At 43.5% G+C, this 20,653-nt stretch overlaps 1 protein-coding gene across 3 annotated transcripts in view; it reads left to right on the forward strand.

The window, feature by feature from the left end:
* ptbp3 (polypyrimidine tract binding protein 3) overlaps nucleotides 1–20,653 on the forward strand; it is a 92,931-nt gene that overhangs the window by 21,074 nt on the left and 51,204 nt on the right. For 2 of the 3 annotated variants that reach the window (XM_072659340.1, XM_072659338.1), the window contains exon 2: nucleotides 19,643–19,718. In XM_072659340.1, coding sequence (XP_072515441.1) covers nucleotides 19,694–19,718 — 25 coding nt within the window. In that variant the 5' untranslated portion in view covers nucleotides 19,643–19,693. Of the gene's footprint in view, nucleotides 1–5,810; nucleotides 6,124–19,642; nucleotides 19,719–20,653 lie in introns of those variants that run through there. The other variant, XM_072659339.1, reaches the window with a different exon arrangement.

Genomic DNA, 20,653 nt, shown 5'->3' on the forward strand with positions numbered 1-20,653 from the left:
GGCAGCATGGTGCCGATAGGGTCATGCTTATCTGCTCCAGAGAGTTCTATTCTATTGGCTCTATTTCTTTACTGAGACCAGGCCAGATGAGTGTGTGTGTGTGTGTGTGTGTGTGTGTGTGTGTGTGTGTGTGTGTGTGTGTGTTTGCACATTTTTGACTTCTAGATGATGTTCTTTACATTATGTCAAAATGTCATAATGAATAGACCAACACCTCACTAATGCTCACATAGCCGAATACAATCAAACCCTCACAGCAGTGTTAACTGAATATATCTCCAGTGAAGAGTAAACGCTTGATTTCAGAGGAAGTTGGTGTGCACTATAGTACAGTAGTACGTAATTCCGGACGGAGGCCCTGACTGACTGACAGCAGCGTGAAGCCCCTCCGTGGCTGTGTGGCCTTCTCCGTTTCTCCCCCCGTACAGCACAATGCAGCGTGGGTAAAAGGCCCGGCTGCTGGTGGTGGATCATATGGCCGCTCCTACCTGGCCTGGCTGTCAGCTGGGTTTCAGTTCCCCAGGCTTCATTACTCTCCTACAATATTAAAAGGGAAACGGACACCCGGCTGTGGCCGCTCTCAGGCGGAGCGCAGTAACATGAGCGAGCAGTTCCTGTTCCTCCTCTGTCAGGCGGCTACTCACTGGGGCTTCCAGCAGGTCAGGAGCGGCCTCCCGCGCTGTCTTTCATTAATATTTACAATATTTACAGACAGGGACCGTGCGGCTGCGGGACTTTTGCACTACGTGGGTGGAGTGGTTTTGCGTATATGTGATTTATGTAGCATCGTTAGTGTAGCTGAGCTGCTTTAACCTGTAGAAGCTGCAGCTATCGCTGGTCATAACAAAAGCTGGGTGTAATTTGAGCTGGATAATTTCTCAGGCGTAGCTGGCTGAGAAGAGCGGAGAGGCTGTGTAGAAAGTGCAGGTTGTAGACTATTGATCTATATGAGCTTTGTGCTTGTGAGAAGAGGAGGAGATGTTTTATTGTGATTTGGATGGATGTTGGATTTGTGTTGTCGTGTGTACATTCACAGTAGAGCTGTGTTTTGGCAAGAACCTGGTGATAAGATGCACATCGCGATACAGGAGTTACGACTCAATGGATTGCGATACTATAAGCAAGGTATATTATGATATATATATATATATATATATTTTTATACATCAAATTTTTAGGGATAGTATAAAAAACAGGCCATGATCTGCATAAAAGGAAAATTGGGTAAAGGAAAGTCTTTTATCCAATCAGAACAGTGGGATCTGTTCACTGCTATTTAAACCCTTAACACTAAATGAACCACTGTCTGCCATCAATCTTTACATATAAACTATTTATTAAAAATCAATACTGAATTTTTAAGAATCAATAATCAGTATTGCAAAACTTAATATCATGATAATTCAATATATCGATATGTTTCTACCCCCTTATTTTACAGCCTTTATGAGTATGCTTTGTTATTTAATATGCTATATAATGAATAATGGATTTACTAGGGATGTCCCGATCTGATCCAGTGGACCAGGCATATTTTAATGGATCAGGTATCTGCTGTTTAAATCCTGCTCCAGTCCTGAGTCTTTGTTTTGACCATGATGTTCAGAGCACCATAACCTTAACATTACAGCCCGGCCGGCTACAGCAGTGTGGACGTTCTCAGAAGGTAAATAAAGGAGTTGAGGTTCTGCAGTGTGGAGCTAATTTCTGACCCTTTATAAAACTCTCACTGAAATTCTCTGTTTTACCAGCGGGAGAACCGGAGAACCACTCGCTCGCCTTTCTCGGTTTATAAACCAGCCCTGAAGAACCCATTCAGAACCAAGGGAAGGCTAATGCTAATGCTAGTACACACACATATGCTATAGAGACCCACACTCAGCACATTCACCCACTATAAACCAGTTATTACATACCAGTTAAAACCAACAACCATTAAAATCAGTCCAGAGTGTGTACCACCACACACACACACACACACAGGAAGTGATCAGACTGCAGTGTTGTAAAGGAGCTGGGAGCTGATTGGTCAGGGAGGAGAGTCAGACTGGATTATAATATATTAAACAGTATAAATTAGATTATAGAAACTGATACTAAAAATAAAAGGATTTTACGGATTGGATTATTTATACAAACACAAGGATCGGATCGGTATCGGCTGATACTACGCATTAAGGGACTCTGATTGGATCGGGGGTAAAATAACCTGGGATAATTGGGACATCCCTAAATTCCCTAATGGCTAGCTTTTTTGTAGCAAATTTAATTAGACTAAAATAATCACTTAAAAGCAATATTTTGAGACCTACCTACAGTTGGGGAGTATAATGCACTTTTACTCCACTGCTGTAAATATAAATCACTCTTTGCGCTCCCCCTCATGGTCAGCTGTACACGCTGATTTCTGGACAAGCTGAGATCCAGAAGCAGCGTCTGAAGGTAGAGAAGCATGTGGACTGAGGCGGTAGAGTAACACTACAGGGTTTTACACTAATATGACTCTGGTTACGCAGCAGTTCTTGAGGGAGGTCTCCAGCGTTTCAGCCCGGAGTGACCGTGACGGAGACGCGGCTCTCCCTGTCCCAGTCACTGGAGCTTCAACATAACTCGCGATGGTTGCTCTGTAGTGTTGCTGTGAGTTGGCAATGGTGCTCCTTGTATCTTGACTAAGTGCTTTCTCCTCATGTGTTGTCTGTTCTTGCCAAGTTTTGTCTGAACGGCAGGGCTGCCTTCGCGCTTGAGGATCGTGGTGTTCTGTCAACATCTGAGGTGTGATGCGGAGCAGATAATCGTCCATAAACTGACTAAACTCACCACTCCACACAAGGAAGACCTGATCAGCGCCAACTGTCCCTCAGCTTCCTTCCCATTCTTTAAACAGTGGCATCTAAGCCTGCATCTGTGGCAGTTGAGCTGTTTGCTTTGGGTGTTTGTCTTTCTGGTTAGGTGTGTGTGTATGAGAGTGGGGTAAATGTGGAACCTTGGCCTCCTTCCTCCTCGTGGGCAGCAGAACTGTGTTTTTGCCCGCCCTGCATGCTGAGGCAGTGTGACACTCTTCCACTTGCACTTAGGAACGAGAGGAGCATGGCTGTCCGGGGTGACGTCATCTCTCACACGCTGTAGACAGGCCACGAATAAGAGAGACTGGACAAAAGTAATGGGACACCTGCTTAGTCATGGTTTCTTCTGAAATTAAGAGTAATAAAAAGAGTTGACCCTGCTTTTGTTGGAGTACCTGTCTCTACTGTCCAGGCATGAAGGCTTCCTATTAGTCTTTGGAGCATTGCTGTGAGGATTTGATCGTCTTTAGTGACAACAGCGTCAGTGAGGTCAGGATGTTGGATGATCGCCACCCCACCTCATCTACTACTCATCTCAAAAGTATTGACTAACGCACCATCGTTCCACTGCTCCACAGCTCAATGCTGAGGGGCTTTATACTCTCTAGCCCAAACCTGCCAGTAGGTTCATGTTGATCTGCTCCAGAGAGTCCTATTCTATTGGCAGTACAGAGAGTGGACAAGCTCTGTCTGTGTGTGCATTTGCACATCTGTGTCAGCAATAGGTGCAACTTAAAGTAGCTAAATGCATTCATTAGAAGGGGTGTCCACATGGGCAAATAATGTGTGTGTGTTCTGTGGTATGTAAATAATACATGCATCCCAACTCAAGCTTTTAGAACATGGTTTATTAATAATATAAATTACAATATGTAAATTTGAATTCATTATCAATCATTTCTGATGTTCCAGCAGCTTCAGATTGATGCTTACTGTAATAAACATGTACATTTATATTAAATTATATGTTAATAATGGAATGGTTAGAATAAGACCCATGAGAAAGGACGGATGAGACAGCATGGGTAGAGTGAAAGCGAGCGGGAGAAGGGTGGACGGACAGACGGGTGGGCGGATGGACGGACAGAAAGGGAAGGGGGAAATTCTACACTAGGGAAAGTGCAGGGCAGGCCTAATCTAATTGCTGCTGCAGTGTGTGTGTGTGTGTGTGTGTGTGTGTGTGTGTGTGTGTGTGTGTGTGTGTGTGTGTGTGTGTGGAGACTGTAGAGTCTGTGTTCCTGTAGGCTTCTCATGGACCTGGTGTGCTGTGTGTTCGGTGTCGTGTGAAGTAGTTCAGTAGATCAGAATCTGCCACTAGCTCAGACTTCCCCATCACACACTGCTACCAGTGCCTGGAGGATGAAGGATCACATGGGCCAGACTTCCCCACAAGCCAGCCATTTCTCAAACTGCCGCTAATGTAACCTGTTACTACGTTATTGGTCCATGAGTGATGAGGCCAGCGCTTAGACAGCTGTGCCACCTGTGAGAGCCTGAAAGTGAAATCTCCATACACAGGATTTTCTTATTTCTATTTCTCTGTAATGCTAATCCCAGTTTCTGACGGTCCATCTCCGGATCTGCTGCTAATGTCTTGGTGCCAAATATCACAGGACACCTCCAAAGGTCTTGCGGAGTCCATGCGTCGAATGCTCAGATCTACTCGGTATAAGGCGGATGGTACTAATGTTATGGCTGATTATTATAGAAATCAATAACAGATTAGTTTGAGTGATTGTGAACTGCAGAACAGCGGCGGAGCATCCGTCTCTTATCTCTTCTTTCCTGCTGGCGCCTTGTGTTAGCGTTAGCGTTAGCATTAGCCTGACTGTCAGCAGTGCTGCTGTAATGGGAGGGAGGGAGGGAGGGAGCTGCTGGCTGTGTTTGTCCAGTCGTATCCGGTTACTGATGAAGGGGACCAGCCTCAATAATAGATATCACAGACAATAGAGCCGGCGCACACACACACACACACACACACACACACACACACACAACCTCAGCTGGTGTGTAAGCGCAAGCTTACTGAACAGCTGTTTCCCCTGTGCACCACACCGCCTCTGTTTCTAGGGAGATTGCTTATCAACCTGTTGCGCTCTCTTTCTCTCGCTCTCTTTCTCTCGCTCTCTCGCGCGCTCTCTCGCTCTCTCCACGCCTCTCTTCTTTCCTCTTACTGTCTCTCGTCCTGTCTTTCTTTCTGTCTCTCCTCCATCTGTATCTCCCTCTCTCAACCCTCCTTTCTGTCTTCTTCATCTTTGCTGCCTTTCCTTCTCTCTCTTTTCTCTCTTTTCTTTACTCTTTCTCTCTCGCCCTTTTCTCTCTTTTCTCTTTTCTCTCTTTCTTACTTTTCTCCTCTTGCTCACTTCACTCCTCTCCCCTTACCTCTCACTGCCCCCTCTTCTCCATCTATATCTATATGCTTTCTTCGTCTCCCACCTCTCTCCCTCCCTCCCTCTCTCTCTCTCTCTCTCTCTCTCTCTCTCTCTCTCTCTCTCTCTCTCTCTCTCTCTCTCTCTCCCACCTCTCTCTCTCTCTCTCTCTCTCCCTCTCTCCTCTCTCTCGCTCTCCCTCCCTCTCTCCATCTCTCTCTCTTTCATTTGTCTTTCTCATTTCTCTCTTTTTCTTTACTCTCTCTCTCTCCCTCTCTCTCTCTCTCTCCCTCTCTCCCTCTCTCCTCTCTCTCGCTCTCCCTCCCTCTCTCCATCTCTCTCTTTCATTTGTCTTTCTCATTTCTCTCTCTCTCTCTCTCTCTCTCTCTCTCTCCTCTTTCTCTTTCTTTCTCTCTCTCTCCCCCCCCCTTGTTCACATTGAGCTGCATTCAGCTTTACAATCACACTGAGACCAGTGTTAATGTGCGTATACACACACACACACACACACACACACACACGCCCACCCCTCCCTTATCTCCCTTTCCGTTCGCTTGTCTCTTTCTCTCTCTCCTCCCTCTCGCGCTCCCTCTCTCCCCTCCCTCGCTCATTGCTGTAGGCTCAGCTCCTTTCACTCCTCTCTTGCTCTCTCTCTCACTCCTCTCTCAGTCCTGAACAAGCTTTTCTCTCTCTCCCCTTCTCTCTCACTCTTTTTCATTCTCTCTCACTCTCACGCTCTCGCCCTCTCTCACTCTCACTCTCATCCTCTTCCTACCCCTCTCTCTGTCCCTCTCTCTCTCTCTCTCTCTCTCTCTCTCTCTCTCTCTCTCTCTCCCCTTCCTCAGTCCGCTCCGTTCCGTCACTGGTTCTGACCCAGAGAACGTGTCTGCCATGCTGCCGGTACGCTGCAGGTACGGCTCTGTGCTGTTTGCTCTCTCTCTCTCCGGCTTTGTTTCTGCTCGCTCTCGTGTTGGCGGTTTGTGACGTGTTAGGAGTGGAACAGCTGGCAGCGCTGCTCCTGCGCTCCCACTGCTTCATTTGAGCTGCTGAAAGCCAGCGCTGAAGGCTTGACCGGGGGAGTCACAGCAGAGTGCCAGCGTGGTCTTTCTGCCTGTTTTTCTTTGTTCGCTTGTGGTCAGGGTGGCCAGTCTGACCATACGGCATCACTAATGTGATGAACTGTGCCGCGATACACTCGTCACAGCGGCTAGAGCACCTAACAGCAATTTAATTAGAACTGGATCATCAGATCTTGTTCTGAATTTTTCGCTGAAGTTGACTGAAATGGTCAAATTTTGTGCTGTGGGTTTGTGCTGTTAAAGGGAAACCCCACCAGCTTTTAAAGTTTCTGTATAATGAAGTGACTAAGATGTAAACAAAGGCATTCAGAATGGGTTGGGTGTGAGATGCTCCGTTCTAGAGAAATTTACTCAGTCAGAATTGTTTACAGTGGTGGTGAATGGAACCAGACGTCTTCAGGCGTCTAGCTATCAACATTAAGAGGTTATACATACAGCCTGAAGCCTGAGAGACCCGAGACATGGTGTTACAGTAGTTTTAGCACTGTCAAGACATCAGTCAGTAAGTTGTAGAGATAATAAAATAATGTTATATAAAATAATATTATATAATGAAGTATTTTAGATAAATTTTATCTATTTAGATTTTAATTAATCTTTTTTTTTCGCAAATGTTAGCAAAAGTTCATTGTTTTTTTGGTGTGGTGGTTGTGGTTATTTTTCAGAAAAATATTGTATTTCATAAACTGAGATGTAAACAAAGGCATTCAGTGTGGGTTGGCTGTAAAACACTTTGTTCAGTCAGAATTGTTTACGGTGCTAGTAAATAGAACCAGACGTCTCAAGGTGTCTAGCTATCCACTGCACATCCTGAATCCCGAGAGACCCGAGACACTGTTTTACACTAGATTTAGGCTGTGTATTAATAATCATTCCATATTAATTGGCTTCCTGTTCTGCATTAACGTCTTAAGACGTCTGGTTCCATTTAAAACCACTGTAAACAATTCTGACTGGGCAAGTTTCCCTAGAACGGAGCGTCTCACACCAAACCCGCTCTGAATGCCTTTGTTTACGTCGTAGTCACTTCATTATACAGAAAGTGTGCAAGCTGATGGGGCTTCCCTTTAAAATCACCCAAAAAACCCACACCACAAACATGTGATCGTATCAGGCAACTTTAAACAAACGTGTTAGCAAAATATGTTTAATATTAATATAATGGTGTGTGTGTGGAGGTGTGTGGGTGTATGTATGTATGTGTGTGTAGCAGAGTCTTTCAGAGGGGGGTTTGGTGTGAAACAGCTCATTATAGAGAAACCTACTGACTGATTTCTGTACTGTGCGGATCAGAGGAACCAGGGCTCATGACTACAAAACAAATAAGGCCATTATATGTATTATTGTTCACATACAATAAAACTTGCAGGGGTTATAAAGCAAACGAAAGCACATTTATTTGAGCCTCTGTGTTGTAGTCATGAGAGCTGGTTTCTGTCAGCACTACTGTAAAGGCATCAGTCAGTAGGTTTCTCACCAAACCCCCACTCTGAATGACTCTGTTTACATCTGAACCTCTGAAATACAGAGACGTAGAAATGCTAGAAACCAGTGTAACCATCAGTTTAACCGTCTTGCACTGGAAGAAAAGGCACTGAATTGGATTCACTTGATTCAGATGTGTACACTATTAAAATATGAACCCAGTTATTGAAGCTAAACTGAGCCACGTAGTTCTGTGTGTGTGTGTGTGTGTGTGTGTGTGTGTGTGTGTGTGTGTGTGTGTGTGTGTGTGTGTGTGTGTGTAATGATGTGGACCTATTTTTCTATTTTCAGTTTGTGTCACTTTTTCTCATGTATAATCTATGTGTACATATCTATACAACTATATCTATAGGGCTGGAAAATATGAGTATATTTTATGGTATCGTGATCAATTTTGTTATTTAGATAAAAAATATACTTAGCAAATTGAGGACATCGTCAGTGCTCAAACACTGATCAGCTGCAGGTTTCAGGTTTCGTTTCTAACAGGGTAATTAAAGTAGTTTTATTAGACGCAGTGAAGCAGATATTGAGCATAGATTAGATGTGTGTATGTATATATGTATATACATATATATGTGTGTGTCTATATGTGTGTGTGTGTGTGTGTGTGTGTGTATGTATATGTATGTATATATATATATATATACACACACACAGATAATCATTTACCACCGTAATTACACCATAGCTTGCTGGGGTTACTCAGCCTAACGAAGCTCTTTATGTGCTTTGTTGCTCTGTTGACTCCATCTGTTAGTGAAGGGAAGTCCCTATGCACACTGGCTGATCTGCAGTCTGGTTTGAATGTGTGTCAGTCCAGTATCTCTCTCTGCTTACCAACGACGCAAAGCAGGAGTAGTCCCAGCTTATGCTACACCCTCTATAACTGGTGGCAGAGTAGAGCATTGCTGTCTACGCGATTGCTGATAGCTGAAGAATATCCGCCTGACTCTCAGCTCCCAAACCTCAACAGTCCATTGATTTTTCTCTTCTTAAAACCTTCTCGTCTTTTAGTGATTAACCTCAGAGCTAGAATATTTATTTGCAATTCTGATGGGCCCAGGCCGAAGCCGTGGGAGCGGTGTGAATCTTCCTTTTCACTTTCTCGTTCAAATTGTGTAAAAACGCACCCAAATGACCTCATCTGTGAAGATGGTTTATTGCTTTTTACTGTCATTTTGTGGAAGAATTCCAGGGTTAATTAAGAGAAAAACAATACCAGCCATGTTGGAGGCCGACGTTGAGTAAAGAGAAAGTTGACTGCAGGATAAACGATAAACACATGTTCACACGCGCCACACACACACACACACACACACACACACACACACACACACAGACACAGACACACACAAAGACATCCTTAGGTCAAAGCCGAATGACAGATGTGGTAAATAATCGATTGCTAAATTGTACGCTTGTGAGGGGAAATTAATAATAATTATACATTGGAAATAATGTTTTTATTAATTTGTTTTTCTTCTTGGGGGACTTTTATTTTAAAACTGCTTTGACCTTTATTGCTCTAGTAAAGTTAATTGCTTGAACTACAGGCAAGTTATTATAGATTATTCATTAAACACTGTGACTTATTCAGCAGCCACTATGAATAAGTCAGTATCTATGATCAATTATTTAGTAACCACTATGAATTATTTAGGAGCCACTGTGAATTATTCAATGTCTACGATCAATTATTTAGTAGCCACTGTGAATTATTTAGGAGCCACTGTGAATTATTCAATGTCTACGATCAATTATTTAGTAACCACTATGAATTATTTAGAAGCCTCTGTAGATTATTATTCAATGTCTGCGATCAATTATTCAGTAACCACTATGAATTATTTAGGAGCCACTGAATTATTCAGCAGCCACTATGAAATATTCAGTATCTACGATCAATCTTTCAGTAACACTATGAATTATTCAGTAACTATTATGAATGATTCAGTATCTACTATGATGTTTTCAGTGACCATTCTGAGTGATTCATACTGAATTAATGAACTAATATGGTATTGTTCAGTCTACATTATTTAGGGTTGAATTTCCCAGTTCTGCTGATCTAAAACCAGTTGTTACATCATGGTCTGGGTTGTTTGGCTGATTACTGCTCATCCTGGATCAGCATGAAAGGGCCGCTTCTTTCTAGGGTTCATAACAGTTGATGGGCAGTTGATGGACACTGTGACTGAGGGTCACCAACACAATACGACTCCATAATGTCGTTCCTTCAAAACAACCCTGCGCAATCTTCTGCTTCGCCCTAAACGTCCAGATATTTGCTTTCGATGTTGGGAGCACCCCGTGCTGCCTTTGCTCAGGCAGATCTCAGAAGTTGTGCTTTCTGAACCTGCCGCAGCACGCTGCCTGATCTGTGGATGCAATAACTTTGGAATGAGTGACGAGAGCAAACAAAAACAAGGCGTTCGAAAACATCTGAAGGCCCAGGCTTTGTTCTGCGTGTTGCGTAACATCTAAAGCGGGGAGGGAGGCTTTTGGTTTGTTGCTCTGCTCTTCTCCTCTCTCCGCAGGAGCGGCCTTCACCTCCGCCCGTAAACTTCGACCTGGCGGCGGCCGGGCATTAACGTCTCTCTGCCCGGCTTTGTTTTGTTTTATATTCTCTCAGATGAGGAGACCCTCGAGGAGACTGATAAGGCTAAAAGATCTCTTCTGCCTGGCCAGCATCCAGACCCTTCTTCCCTTTCCGAAACCGACAAAGAGCACATGCTGCCACACAAATTCACTTTTCAATTTCGCCTGATGGAAAAATGTTATGGTCTGACAATACCGTGGTAAGCAGGCAATTTGACCCAGCTACACGCAGTAGTAATAACCAGGGAGCTGAATGGCTACAGGCTCCATGTATTGATTTTTTATTTATTTTTATTTTTTATAAAGCTGTCGGCTTGACCGATTTTGTGCCTTTCCAGGCAGGCCATAGTTTTTTCAGTGCTGGTCAGCTCATGTGGGTATTTGCAGCTTTCAGGCTTGGGGCGAAGGCTGTAGTTATCCATGATCCTCAGTCATCCTCAGGTTTTGCTCTTTAATGGTAGGGTAACGATAAAAAAATCAACATATCGAAGTATTGTGATATTCTGTCTGTTAGTACTGTACAAGTTCTTAAACTCAGTATTGATATTAATGAATAGTTTATATGGAAAGATTGGGGGCAGACTGGCACATTTGTTGTAGTGTTTAAACCCCAACTTCCAGATCCGGCTGTTCTGATTGGATAAAAAGTCCAACTCCGATTTTATGCAGATGATTGATTGCTTTTATAAAATGGAGTTATGACATAACTTAATTTTGGGAGATGGACCATGCCCTAACTCTAAATAAACCTTCCCCTCTCATCATCTTTGTGGTAATGGTCACACCCACCACCACCACCTCATTTCCTTCCCTCAGTATCTCAGTACTCCAGCCTATAGCTTTCTGAGTTCACCCCCCCGCCCCTTCAAACTTCATGAATGTGGTCAATACTCATATATTTTTTTTTCTAAAAATTTCTAAAATTATTATTATTTTTTAAATTAATATATTGCTTGGCATACAGTATCACAATATATTGAATGATAACTCCTGTATCGTGATACATATTGTAGTGCTATGTTGCCAACACACAGCTTTTTAATATTGATTTAACCTTCTGGACCTTTTATTTAGTTAGTCATTTTCATGATTAATATTAATCTTAATTTAATTTCTAATCTTAATCTAATTATTTGTTAATAGTGTGATTTCTAACTAATGGGATCTAGCAAAGCTGCCATTTCATATTGACTTTTATTTTGTTAGTGTCAGAAACTAGTGAACTCCAGAACAAGTGAATTGCGATATAATGATATTTGTAAAAAACAAAAAAAAAAAAACACAGCGCATCCAACAAGAACAAGAACAAGAGCCTTGTGCATAGTTTATACAGCAGTTATCTATTTTAGCATGTGCAGCAGAACATCCTTATTTAAACCAGTAAAAACATTCAACCCGTTGATTTCCATCCAGTATTTTGTAAGCGGTTTGCTTAGCTAGCCATCCTGGCCACATATCTTGGATTATGATTGGGTTGAACAGGTGATGGAGTTGGAAAGTTACAGTTGGAAAGCCGGCGTTCAGCTGCCTGAGCCACCCCCTGTATTTCACACCTGGGGTGTGGAGCAATTTGCTGTTACTGCTAGGCTCAATCCCTCAGGCAATATGGCCTTGAGTTTAATGAACGGTGCAGATTGATGTTATTAGCTGCGGCATTTCTGACAACCTGATTTCATTTTCTCGGCTGGTGTTAATTAAAGAACATCCTCCAGTCAAAGTATGAAATGATATTATTACTATTAACTGAACTTAAAGCCTTGATCATTTTTGTTCTGCGCTCTATTGTGTGATGGAATTACGTCGTAAGGGCTCTGAATGTAGACTAACCGAGACGAGGGCAAAATTACAGACAAGACCAGGAGAACAACAGGTTGTAGCAGCTTGTCTGTTTGATTCCTTTTGGCATAATTTCACTTTTACATGAGAGAGAATTATCCTCTGAGGTACTTTCTCCTGAGCTACTCTCTCTCTCTGTCTGTCGGATCGGTCCTCTGGGGTCATATTACTTATAATTGATTGTCATTGTTAGTGAATACCAGTTGACAACAATGGTAACAATGGTATTTTGTGAATCCAAACGCCATGGAAACACGTGATGTCTAGACGACTGAGTCAGAACATCTCCAAAACATCAGGCAGGTCTTGTTGCAGGTGTTAGTCCGGTATGCAGTGGTCAGTACCTACCTACTTAAGTGCTCCAAAAAAGGACAGCTGTTCAACTGGCAACAGGGTCACAGCTGATGGACTCACTGATGCGATCCATGGAGGCCCCATATCACAACTTACTGGACTTTAAAGGATCTGCTGCTAACGTCTTGGTGCCAGACAGCACAGGACACCTTCAGAGGTCGTGTGGAGTCGATGCCTCAAATGGTCAGATCTGTTGTGGTGGCACAAGGGGGATCCACACAGTAATGTTAATGTTATGTTGTTAATGTTATGGCTAATCGGTGTAATCAATACAGCATAATCAATTCTGACATTCCAGAACATTAGACAGTTGAATAGCCAGCTCCAGGTTCTGCCTGATGCATGGATGCTTCCCCTGATGTTCGGCCAGCCTGAGGTGAAGGATGTACGTGATTGCTGTGTAAAGGCCACCACCTCATCTTTTCCAACTCCAGCATGGCTCAGTGCATCGCCATTAAGGCAGAGATGGGCGGGGGACACCATCACTCTACCGGTGGAGTATCAGTCACCCTTTTGGGGGATACGTTGCTTGGCAACTGGGTGACACCCTCACCTCTGTCATTCTCTCCCAGTGATGGCGTTGCCAGTTAGCATCAGTCACTACTGATCAATCAGTGAAATCAATACATTTTGTAGTGTTTTTATTTTTTTTTTTTACTCTTGGCGTCCAATATTTCAGGAAAATCAGTTTATATGGGCTTGGAAAGCTGAGCCTTCTCGTCTATAAAGACTAACATGCTTTGTCTGAAGGATTCTGTCAGAACAGCTCTGACCCGTCCTGGCATGGACTCCACAAGGCCTCTGAAGGTATCCTGGGGTTTCTGGCGCCAGCAGTTGTTTGCAGCAGCAGATCCTTTAAAGTCCTGTAAGTTGTGAGGTGGGGCCTCCGTGGATCTCATCAAAGTACCTTTCCTGGAGCACTTTGGGTAGGTTCTGACCACGGCATGCAGGGAACACTCTGCAAGACCTGCCTGATTTGCGAGAAAAGCTAATCATAGCTCATTCAGCTGGACATGATTAATCGACATACAGCAGCGGCTATCAGGTTAAAGTGTGTACCTCTTAGGGCTGGACGATATGGTAAAAGTACTGTTTCACGATATTCAAATATTGTTTTCACGATATGACAGATTCTTAAAAACTACTATTCAGAGACTCTCCTGTACTGAATACAGTGATTTTTATTCAACATCTGCTGCTCTTCATCTAATTAAACCAGTCTAATTACATTGTTTATAATGAAATTTGCTGGTCAGTGTTTATTAAGCACTAACAATAACCTTTTTACACTTAGAAAAGCATATTATGTATCACGATAACAAAATCTGCAAATTTAAAATCATGATACAATAAATTATAGTAATATTGTCCAGCCCTAGTACTAATATACATTCACACTCACACAGAGTGATTTGACTGCGGAGTTGTAAAGGAGCTGGGAGCTAAATGGTCAGGTAGGTCAGTCAGACTGGACTGTAAGATGTTAAAAGCACTGTAGAGTTTAAAGCAGTCATTTAAAAAGTTTAGAATGTCTGATTATAGAAACTGTTGACTATAAATACAGTGATTTTACTGGTGTTTAATAAAGTCATGTCTCACCTACATTGTTTATTTATGGTTATATTTATTTATTATATGTATTTATTAATTCTTTATAAAAATGCAAAGATCAGATTGTGTTCGTATCGACTGAAAGTCAGTACTAGGGTACTCTGATTGGATCAGGGGGCAAAACAATTTGATTGGGACGTCTCTAGTCAAAATCCATGCCCCTGATCACTAATCACTAATGCAGCGTATTTTTGAGTAGAGTCTGTTGAGTCTCTCTCTTTCTCTCGGCCTCTCTGTCTCTCGCTCACTAATTAAAGACGCTTAATGATAATGATAATGAGGATGGAGGAGAGGGAGAAGGGCATGACCGGCCTCGCCACTGCCGTTAGCGTTAATGCCACTGTAGGAGGGGACAATTGCTGTAGCCTTAAACATGCGACCCTGTCTGTCCCCCAGGGAGGGTGTTTAGAGATACGGTGGTTACCATGCTGACTGTGTGTGTGTGTGTGTGTGTGTGTGTGTGCGTTTTCATTACCCTCGGAGCAGCACGGGTCAGAGCAGGATCTCTGCGCTCCGTACGCTTTCTGCCTAGCTGCAGGAAATGTCAATGGCATCAGAAAAGGGTTTAGCTGCAAAGGGTAAAGAGATCCGATCTGCGACGGCCTGTTTTCTTTTTTGCCCTTTGCATATTCATTTGCTGCCCAGGCTGATTTGAATATCACCAAAAAAAAAGGAGCAGAAGATAAGCTCTCTGTTCTTGCCTGTTGGAGAAGAGATGGAGGATGGGTTGGGTGGGACGTAGACTCAGCACCACATTAAAGCCGCGTTATGAAGCAGCTTCAGGATCATGACCAGCATTGCTCCACTGACTGGAATAGAGAGAATGGCGTCTCTGTCATTGCCATCCCTCTCCAGCACTGCGTAGCGCTGCGTAGCGCTGCGTAACTCGAGTCATATTTGGGTCAAATCCTGTAATATTACTCTATTAGCTCTCAGCTTGTCCACAAATGCATGTGTACAGTCGTGCATTACATTTACAATCGTGATGTGACAGTTTACACTTTGCAACTGTAGGGGGAGCCCTGGAGCAAACTGGAGATGGAGAGCATTTTGGAGATTTCCATCCTGAAATCTCCAAAATGTACACTAATCATATTGATTCAGTCCGTGGAGGCCCCACCTCACAACTTGCAGGACTTAAAGGACCTGCTGCTAATGTCTGGCTGCCAGATACCACAGGACACCATTATTAGCATCAACATTAGCCAACATTAGCCTGAAAATCTACGAAAGCATCCAGGACGGTCTACCTTGGGGTGTGGTGTCTTTTGTCCCTTTAGGAGAGACAGAGAGTTCCTTTTGAACATCACCTGGTGAAGCGAAATCCATAGTTATGAGGCAAAAGGCTTACCCGCTGCCCCCTCACACCCCCACCCTTCTGCCCTGGTTGCTGCACCTATCGTATGTGCCTGACGTTAAGCGCCACCGTGCATAGTAATAACGCCGGCCTGACATTAATAAGGAGCACCAGCTGTCTCTTTCCGTGATTCATGCGTGCTCTCCGTGCCTCGCGCCGAACCTTCAGAGATCTAAACAGCTTCACGGCTGCGGCCCAGCCGCCCGGTTTACGCTTTGCATTATTGGTTTGCGGCTTTGTTGATTTGTTTGCTTGCCCCCCCTTTTTTTTCATGTATCGATCCTCTTTGTGTTGATCGACTGAAATGGCAAGGTCTTCATGTTATCAAAGAGAATAATTTACATATGGGTTTGCCTTACCAAAATTTCCATCATTACCCTGAATAGCTTCTCTCAGTATAGCTCAGCTTTAAATATTTAAATAGGGGCTGTTTGGCTGTATTGTTTCAGGCCTTTAGGTTCTTGAACAATAGCTGGAAGAGGCGACGTTGCTTCAGATGTGCAAATGCTGCAGCCGCTGCTATTCATTCTATGTGGTAAATGCACTGAATGTTTGATTAGGCTTCTGTTTGGAGAGTAGACGTACACACACAGGTTTGGCCTAAAGGAAAACTCCTAGTGGTGTTCAGTCTAGTGTCTGTATGCAGCGTATGTGGGGTACTCATACCACATGATTACCACAGACGGTCGTTTCGACATGTTTCCCTGCACTTTGAAGGAACAGAAAGGCAGTTGACTCCAAACACATTTTTAATAGAAGCCAAAGGGCTTCAGTGATGCTGAAGACTGCTTTTCTTTTTGCTTTTTTGTTTGTTTACCCAGTTTTTCTCTCAAATTTTTGGGTTATTTAGCCAATTATCCAACCCACTCGTTAGCCCTCTCCCCCATCACATGTAATGCTGATGACCCCGAAAATGAGAGGACCGACACAAGCAGACACCCATGGATCCACCTACGGATCCATCCTCCGGGTATCGGCTAGCAGACCCCCGTGATGGCCAGCGTCCCACTGAAGTAATGCAGGAAGAGAGTGAGGCATCTACCTATCAGGAGAGAGCGAGGCCGATTGTGCTCTCTCTGACTATCATATTGGCAGTGTCATGGAGCCCGGCTGCTGTTAAAAGGATGTTTCGCAGGGGTAGTAGATTCTTTTGTAAGCACAGGAACATGTTTAAAAAGACAATTCTGGCCGATTTCGCTTGACTTAGTAAATGTACAGAAGAGAAGGGGATTCTGGGCAAAATACGGCCCAGTTAAGGCCTAGTTATGGCAAAAATTTGGGTCTGCCCCAGCTGTAGAGCAGCCACAAATAAGGTTTGTGGTGGGATTCCGACCCTGGACTACTTGTGGCCCACTTGCAACCAACCATGTTGTATCTTAGTACAGCGTTTCTGTTTTGGGATGAAACTGGACCAGCTGTAGCCAGCTGTGTTCCTGCATCCAGATGTGAGCCAGAACTGGGGCCTGACTTCTGGGCCATTTGAGATGTTAAAGCGTCTTCCCATTGAGTTCTGTTAGGCTTCATTCACACAGAAGGGCAAAAATGACCAACATGGTTGACCAATATGATTTGCTCTGGTCGACCAGCATGACCAACCTGGTTGACCAATATGACCACGCTGGTCCATCAGCATGGTTATATAACCAGCTTGTTTACCAGTGTAGGATGTATGCTTTTTGCTTTTTAACCACCTTAACCATCAAGACCACCTTAGACCATCTAAAAAAAAAAGAATTCTGATCTGATCTGAAGTCCGATTTGCTTTGGACTGTTTCAGAAGTACTACAGATCTTTCAGTGTGGGGTAATTGATTGCACGCAACAGTTGCAGCAGATAAACATTAGCTTGAAAAACTCAGATCGGATCGTTCCATTAATGTTTGCCCTCCTCGCTGAGCTGCCTTCTCCACACCAGATGCACTGAAGAGCCTCTCCGCTTGCGCTCATTATCTGAACACAACAAATATTTACCGGCACAGTCACCCATTTCCCTTTACCATTAGCGTCTCTCCCACTGCTTTTCCTCCTGCTCTGTGGAGAAGAAGCCCGTCTAATATTAGGAGCAGTGGAGGTCATCGACTGATAAGGTACTCCCTCCTCCTGTTTGAGGAAGAAACACATGGACCGGCAACCTTCTCCTCCGCTGTCCGCTGGGTGCAGCCGTCATGTGCCAGCCATCTTGTAGCGCACACCTTCTGAATGATCTGCTGCTAATGGCTGCATCTGCATGCTTGTTAGCTGCTCTCCTCGAGGAATTAACGTGCCGCTGAAACGCCCGAAACTGTTCCTTAATGCGATACATGAGGTATTACTGGTTTTGCCTCCTGCTCCTGTTTAGGCTCTGATGGTCCGTGGCCTTTCCGGTTTGGCTGATTTTCGGCGTGAAACCTTTCATCAGTGCAGTAAACAGAAAAGGAGTGATTGCATTTCACGCTGAATTACTTTTACATTTGCTCTTCATCTGGTTAGAGAGTAGAAACGGCTTGTGGAGAACATCATTACACACACACACACACAGACGCTAGAGCTGCAGGACGTCTTCAAGGTAGCTGCGCGAAAGTACGTGAAAGTTCGGACCATGCCTTCAGAGGGGGAAGAGCTCGGAGGACTTTGGCCTGGAGTTCGGGTGGCTTCTGCTTTCTGCCTCCCATGATAAGTGGAGCCAGGGATGAGAGAGGAGGGGGTTAAATGAAAGGGAGGTGACGGGGTGGTGGAGGGTTGCGCAGACTTGTCGTAGACACGTGAAAAAACAAGGTAGAATTTGTAGGAGTTATTGCATAACCTCACTTAGTTCCACATAGCTGCCATCCTCTTTTAGCCGCATGAACACTTTTAAGGGCGGAGTTTCTTTAACCTGTGCGGGAAATGACAAGAAATATGCTCTCAGATCAGTGTTGAAGGTGTTGAGTATCTTTATTGTTTGGGGAATATTCCAGGAATAGCTGGTTTTTGTTTATTTCTTTATTTGTGTGTCAACAAATGCGTCTCTCTTTGGCATTTTTCACTTTTTGACTTATGAAGTTAGATCTGGCATTGTGTTAAAGTGTCAGCATGAATGGACCAATAGAAATGCTCCATTATTTATTTTTGATGACTTGAATATGTAAGTGGTTTTTCCCCTTCTCCTGTCTCATATTTTGTCATTTTGGACATGGAGGTGTTTGTGTGACTGTGATGATATGAAGAAATACATCATATCAGTAAAAGTATTGGGACACCTGCTTATTCATTCAGTTTCTTCTGAAATCAAGGGAATAAAAAAGAGTTTATCCTGCTTTTGCTGGAGTAACTGTCCTGTGCTGTGAGGATTTGATTGCATTCAGCGACAAGAGCTATACTGATGTCAGGATGTTGGATGATCACTAGGGACGCCCCGATCCATCCTTTTCTGTTCTGATACAGATACTGATTCATGAATTTTGCATTTCGACAATACAAAATTTTGATCCGATACCATTGTTGAATTCATAAATAATATTTTTTACCATATGGGAGAGATTTCTAACTATAACAAATAAACACAGTTTCAAAAAAACCCAATTTCTCTTTATTGGTCACTAAAATAAATAATTGTGCTGGACTTCTGTGTCCAGACCTCTCAGTGTTGTCTGGGCTCAAGTCTGTAAGACTAAAGAGGAGCTAGCAGCTCCTCCCTCCCCGGTTCTTCTTATAGGACAGACGAGCTGGATTACTCGCTGAGAGATGATGCCTAGAATATCGGCGATGTGAGAATCGGTGTCTGTAAAAATGATCCAGCTAATTTTTTTAGTATTGGGACTGATATCCGATCCTAGTATCAGATCTGTGCATCCCTAATGATCACTACCCCACCCCATCCCCACCTCATCCCAAAAGTATTAGATGGAGCGCCATCACTTCAGAGAGCACAGTTTTACTGCTGCACAGCTCAATGCTGGGGGGCTTTAATTAGATTCATTAGATTCATTGGATCTGGTACCTTGTTGAATTATTAAATGCATTAATTAGATGGTAGTAGAACGGTCTTATTGCCCAAATGTTGACAACACACATTTTTTATCAGAGCAGGGACTTAATAACTTTGAGAGATCAGCACAGTAACGGTCACTCTCTTCATTTTCTGTTTCAGTGGGCATCTGAAGAGCCTCCCGCTTCTGCGTTCACGTCTGGCCGTACTACCATGAGCAATTCTACTCCATCCACAGGTACTGTCAGTGTAATCACACCCCACTCGACACATCGTCACGCACGAAGGGAGAAAACCAGGTTAGCTTTATTTTAGCTTGCTTAAACATACAGTAGGTGTGTGTTCCCCAGCTGCAGTCTGGAGTCTCAGTTACTTGATTAAAAACGTAATCAGGTAACTGGATTAAAAATGACTAGTTTTTCTATTTGCATGAATGTAGAGCATATTTTAAACTCCTGGTATGAGTCACGTCAATCTGGCAAGAAGATGCAATGGAAAGGGGCGGAGTCTACAGATTCAGGACCTGCATATCTGCGCTGTATTAACACAGAGATTTTAAGAGGAACATTGAGAAACATCTCAGCTGATGCGTCAGCGCACTCACGGACTCCAGAGGGTTAGTCTTATTGCCCGTTTGTTTTCTGTGACTCACATCTAGAGTTACGAGGCTGTGAAGACATACTCGTCGAGTTGACGTACTCTTCTTTTGCTTCTCGCCGCGTCTTATCTGTAATTGGCGGATTGTCTGTTTTGTGTGAAGCTGACCAATGGAAATTTTTCTCCATGTGGACGTTTATAAACTATTTTACTGATAAATTTAACTGCTGTTGTGAAGATGAGACTTTGGTGAACCCATTTTGCGCACCAAGACAATTCGTCCACACGAGTAAGGAGTTATTTTCACGAAAAAATAAAGAATTTCTAAAATCTGACTTCAATTTTTCAGGTTTAGGTTCAGATTATCTCTTCACATGGAGCTCGAGCTCACATGTGGTCTCATTATAGACAGAGCTGAGACTGTTCTGAACAGTTTGATATAAAACACATGGGTATTATTTAATATGCAAGTGCCTTTAAAGGCGGATTTAAGAAGACCGGGTTAAAGTCATCAGTAAATCGGTAGATTACACAATTACTCTTATTATTAGTAGTGATGGCCCAGGTTTGCTGTCC

This window comes from Salminus brasiliensis, chromosome 16, assembly GCF_030463535.1.
Source record: "Salminus brasiliensis chromosome 16, fSalBra1.hap2, whole genome shotgun sequence".
Classification (NCBI taxonomy): Eukaryota; Metazoa; Chordata; class Actinopteri; order Characiformes; family Bryconidae; genus Salminus; species Salminus brasiliensis.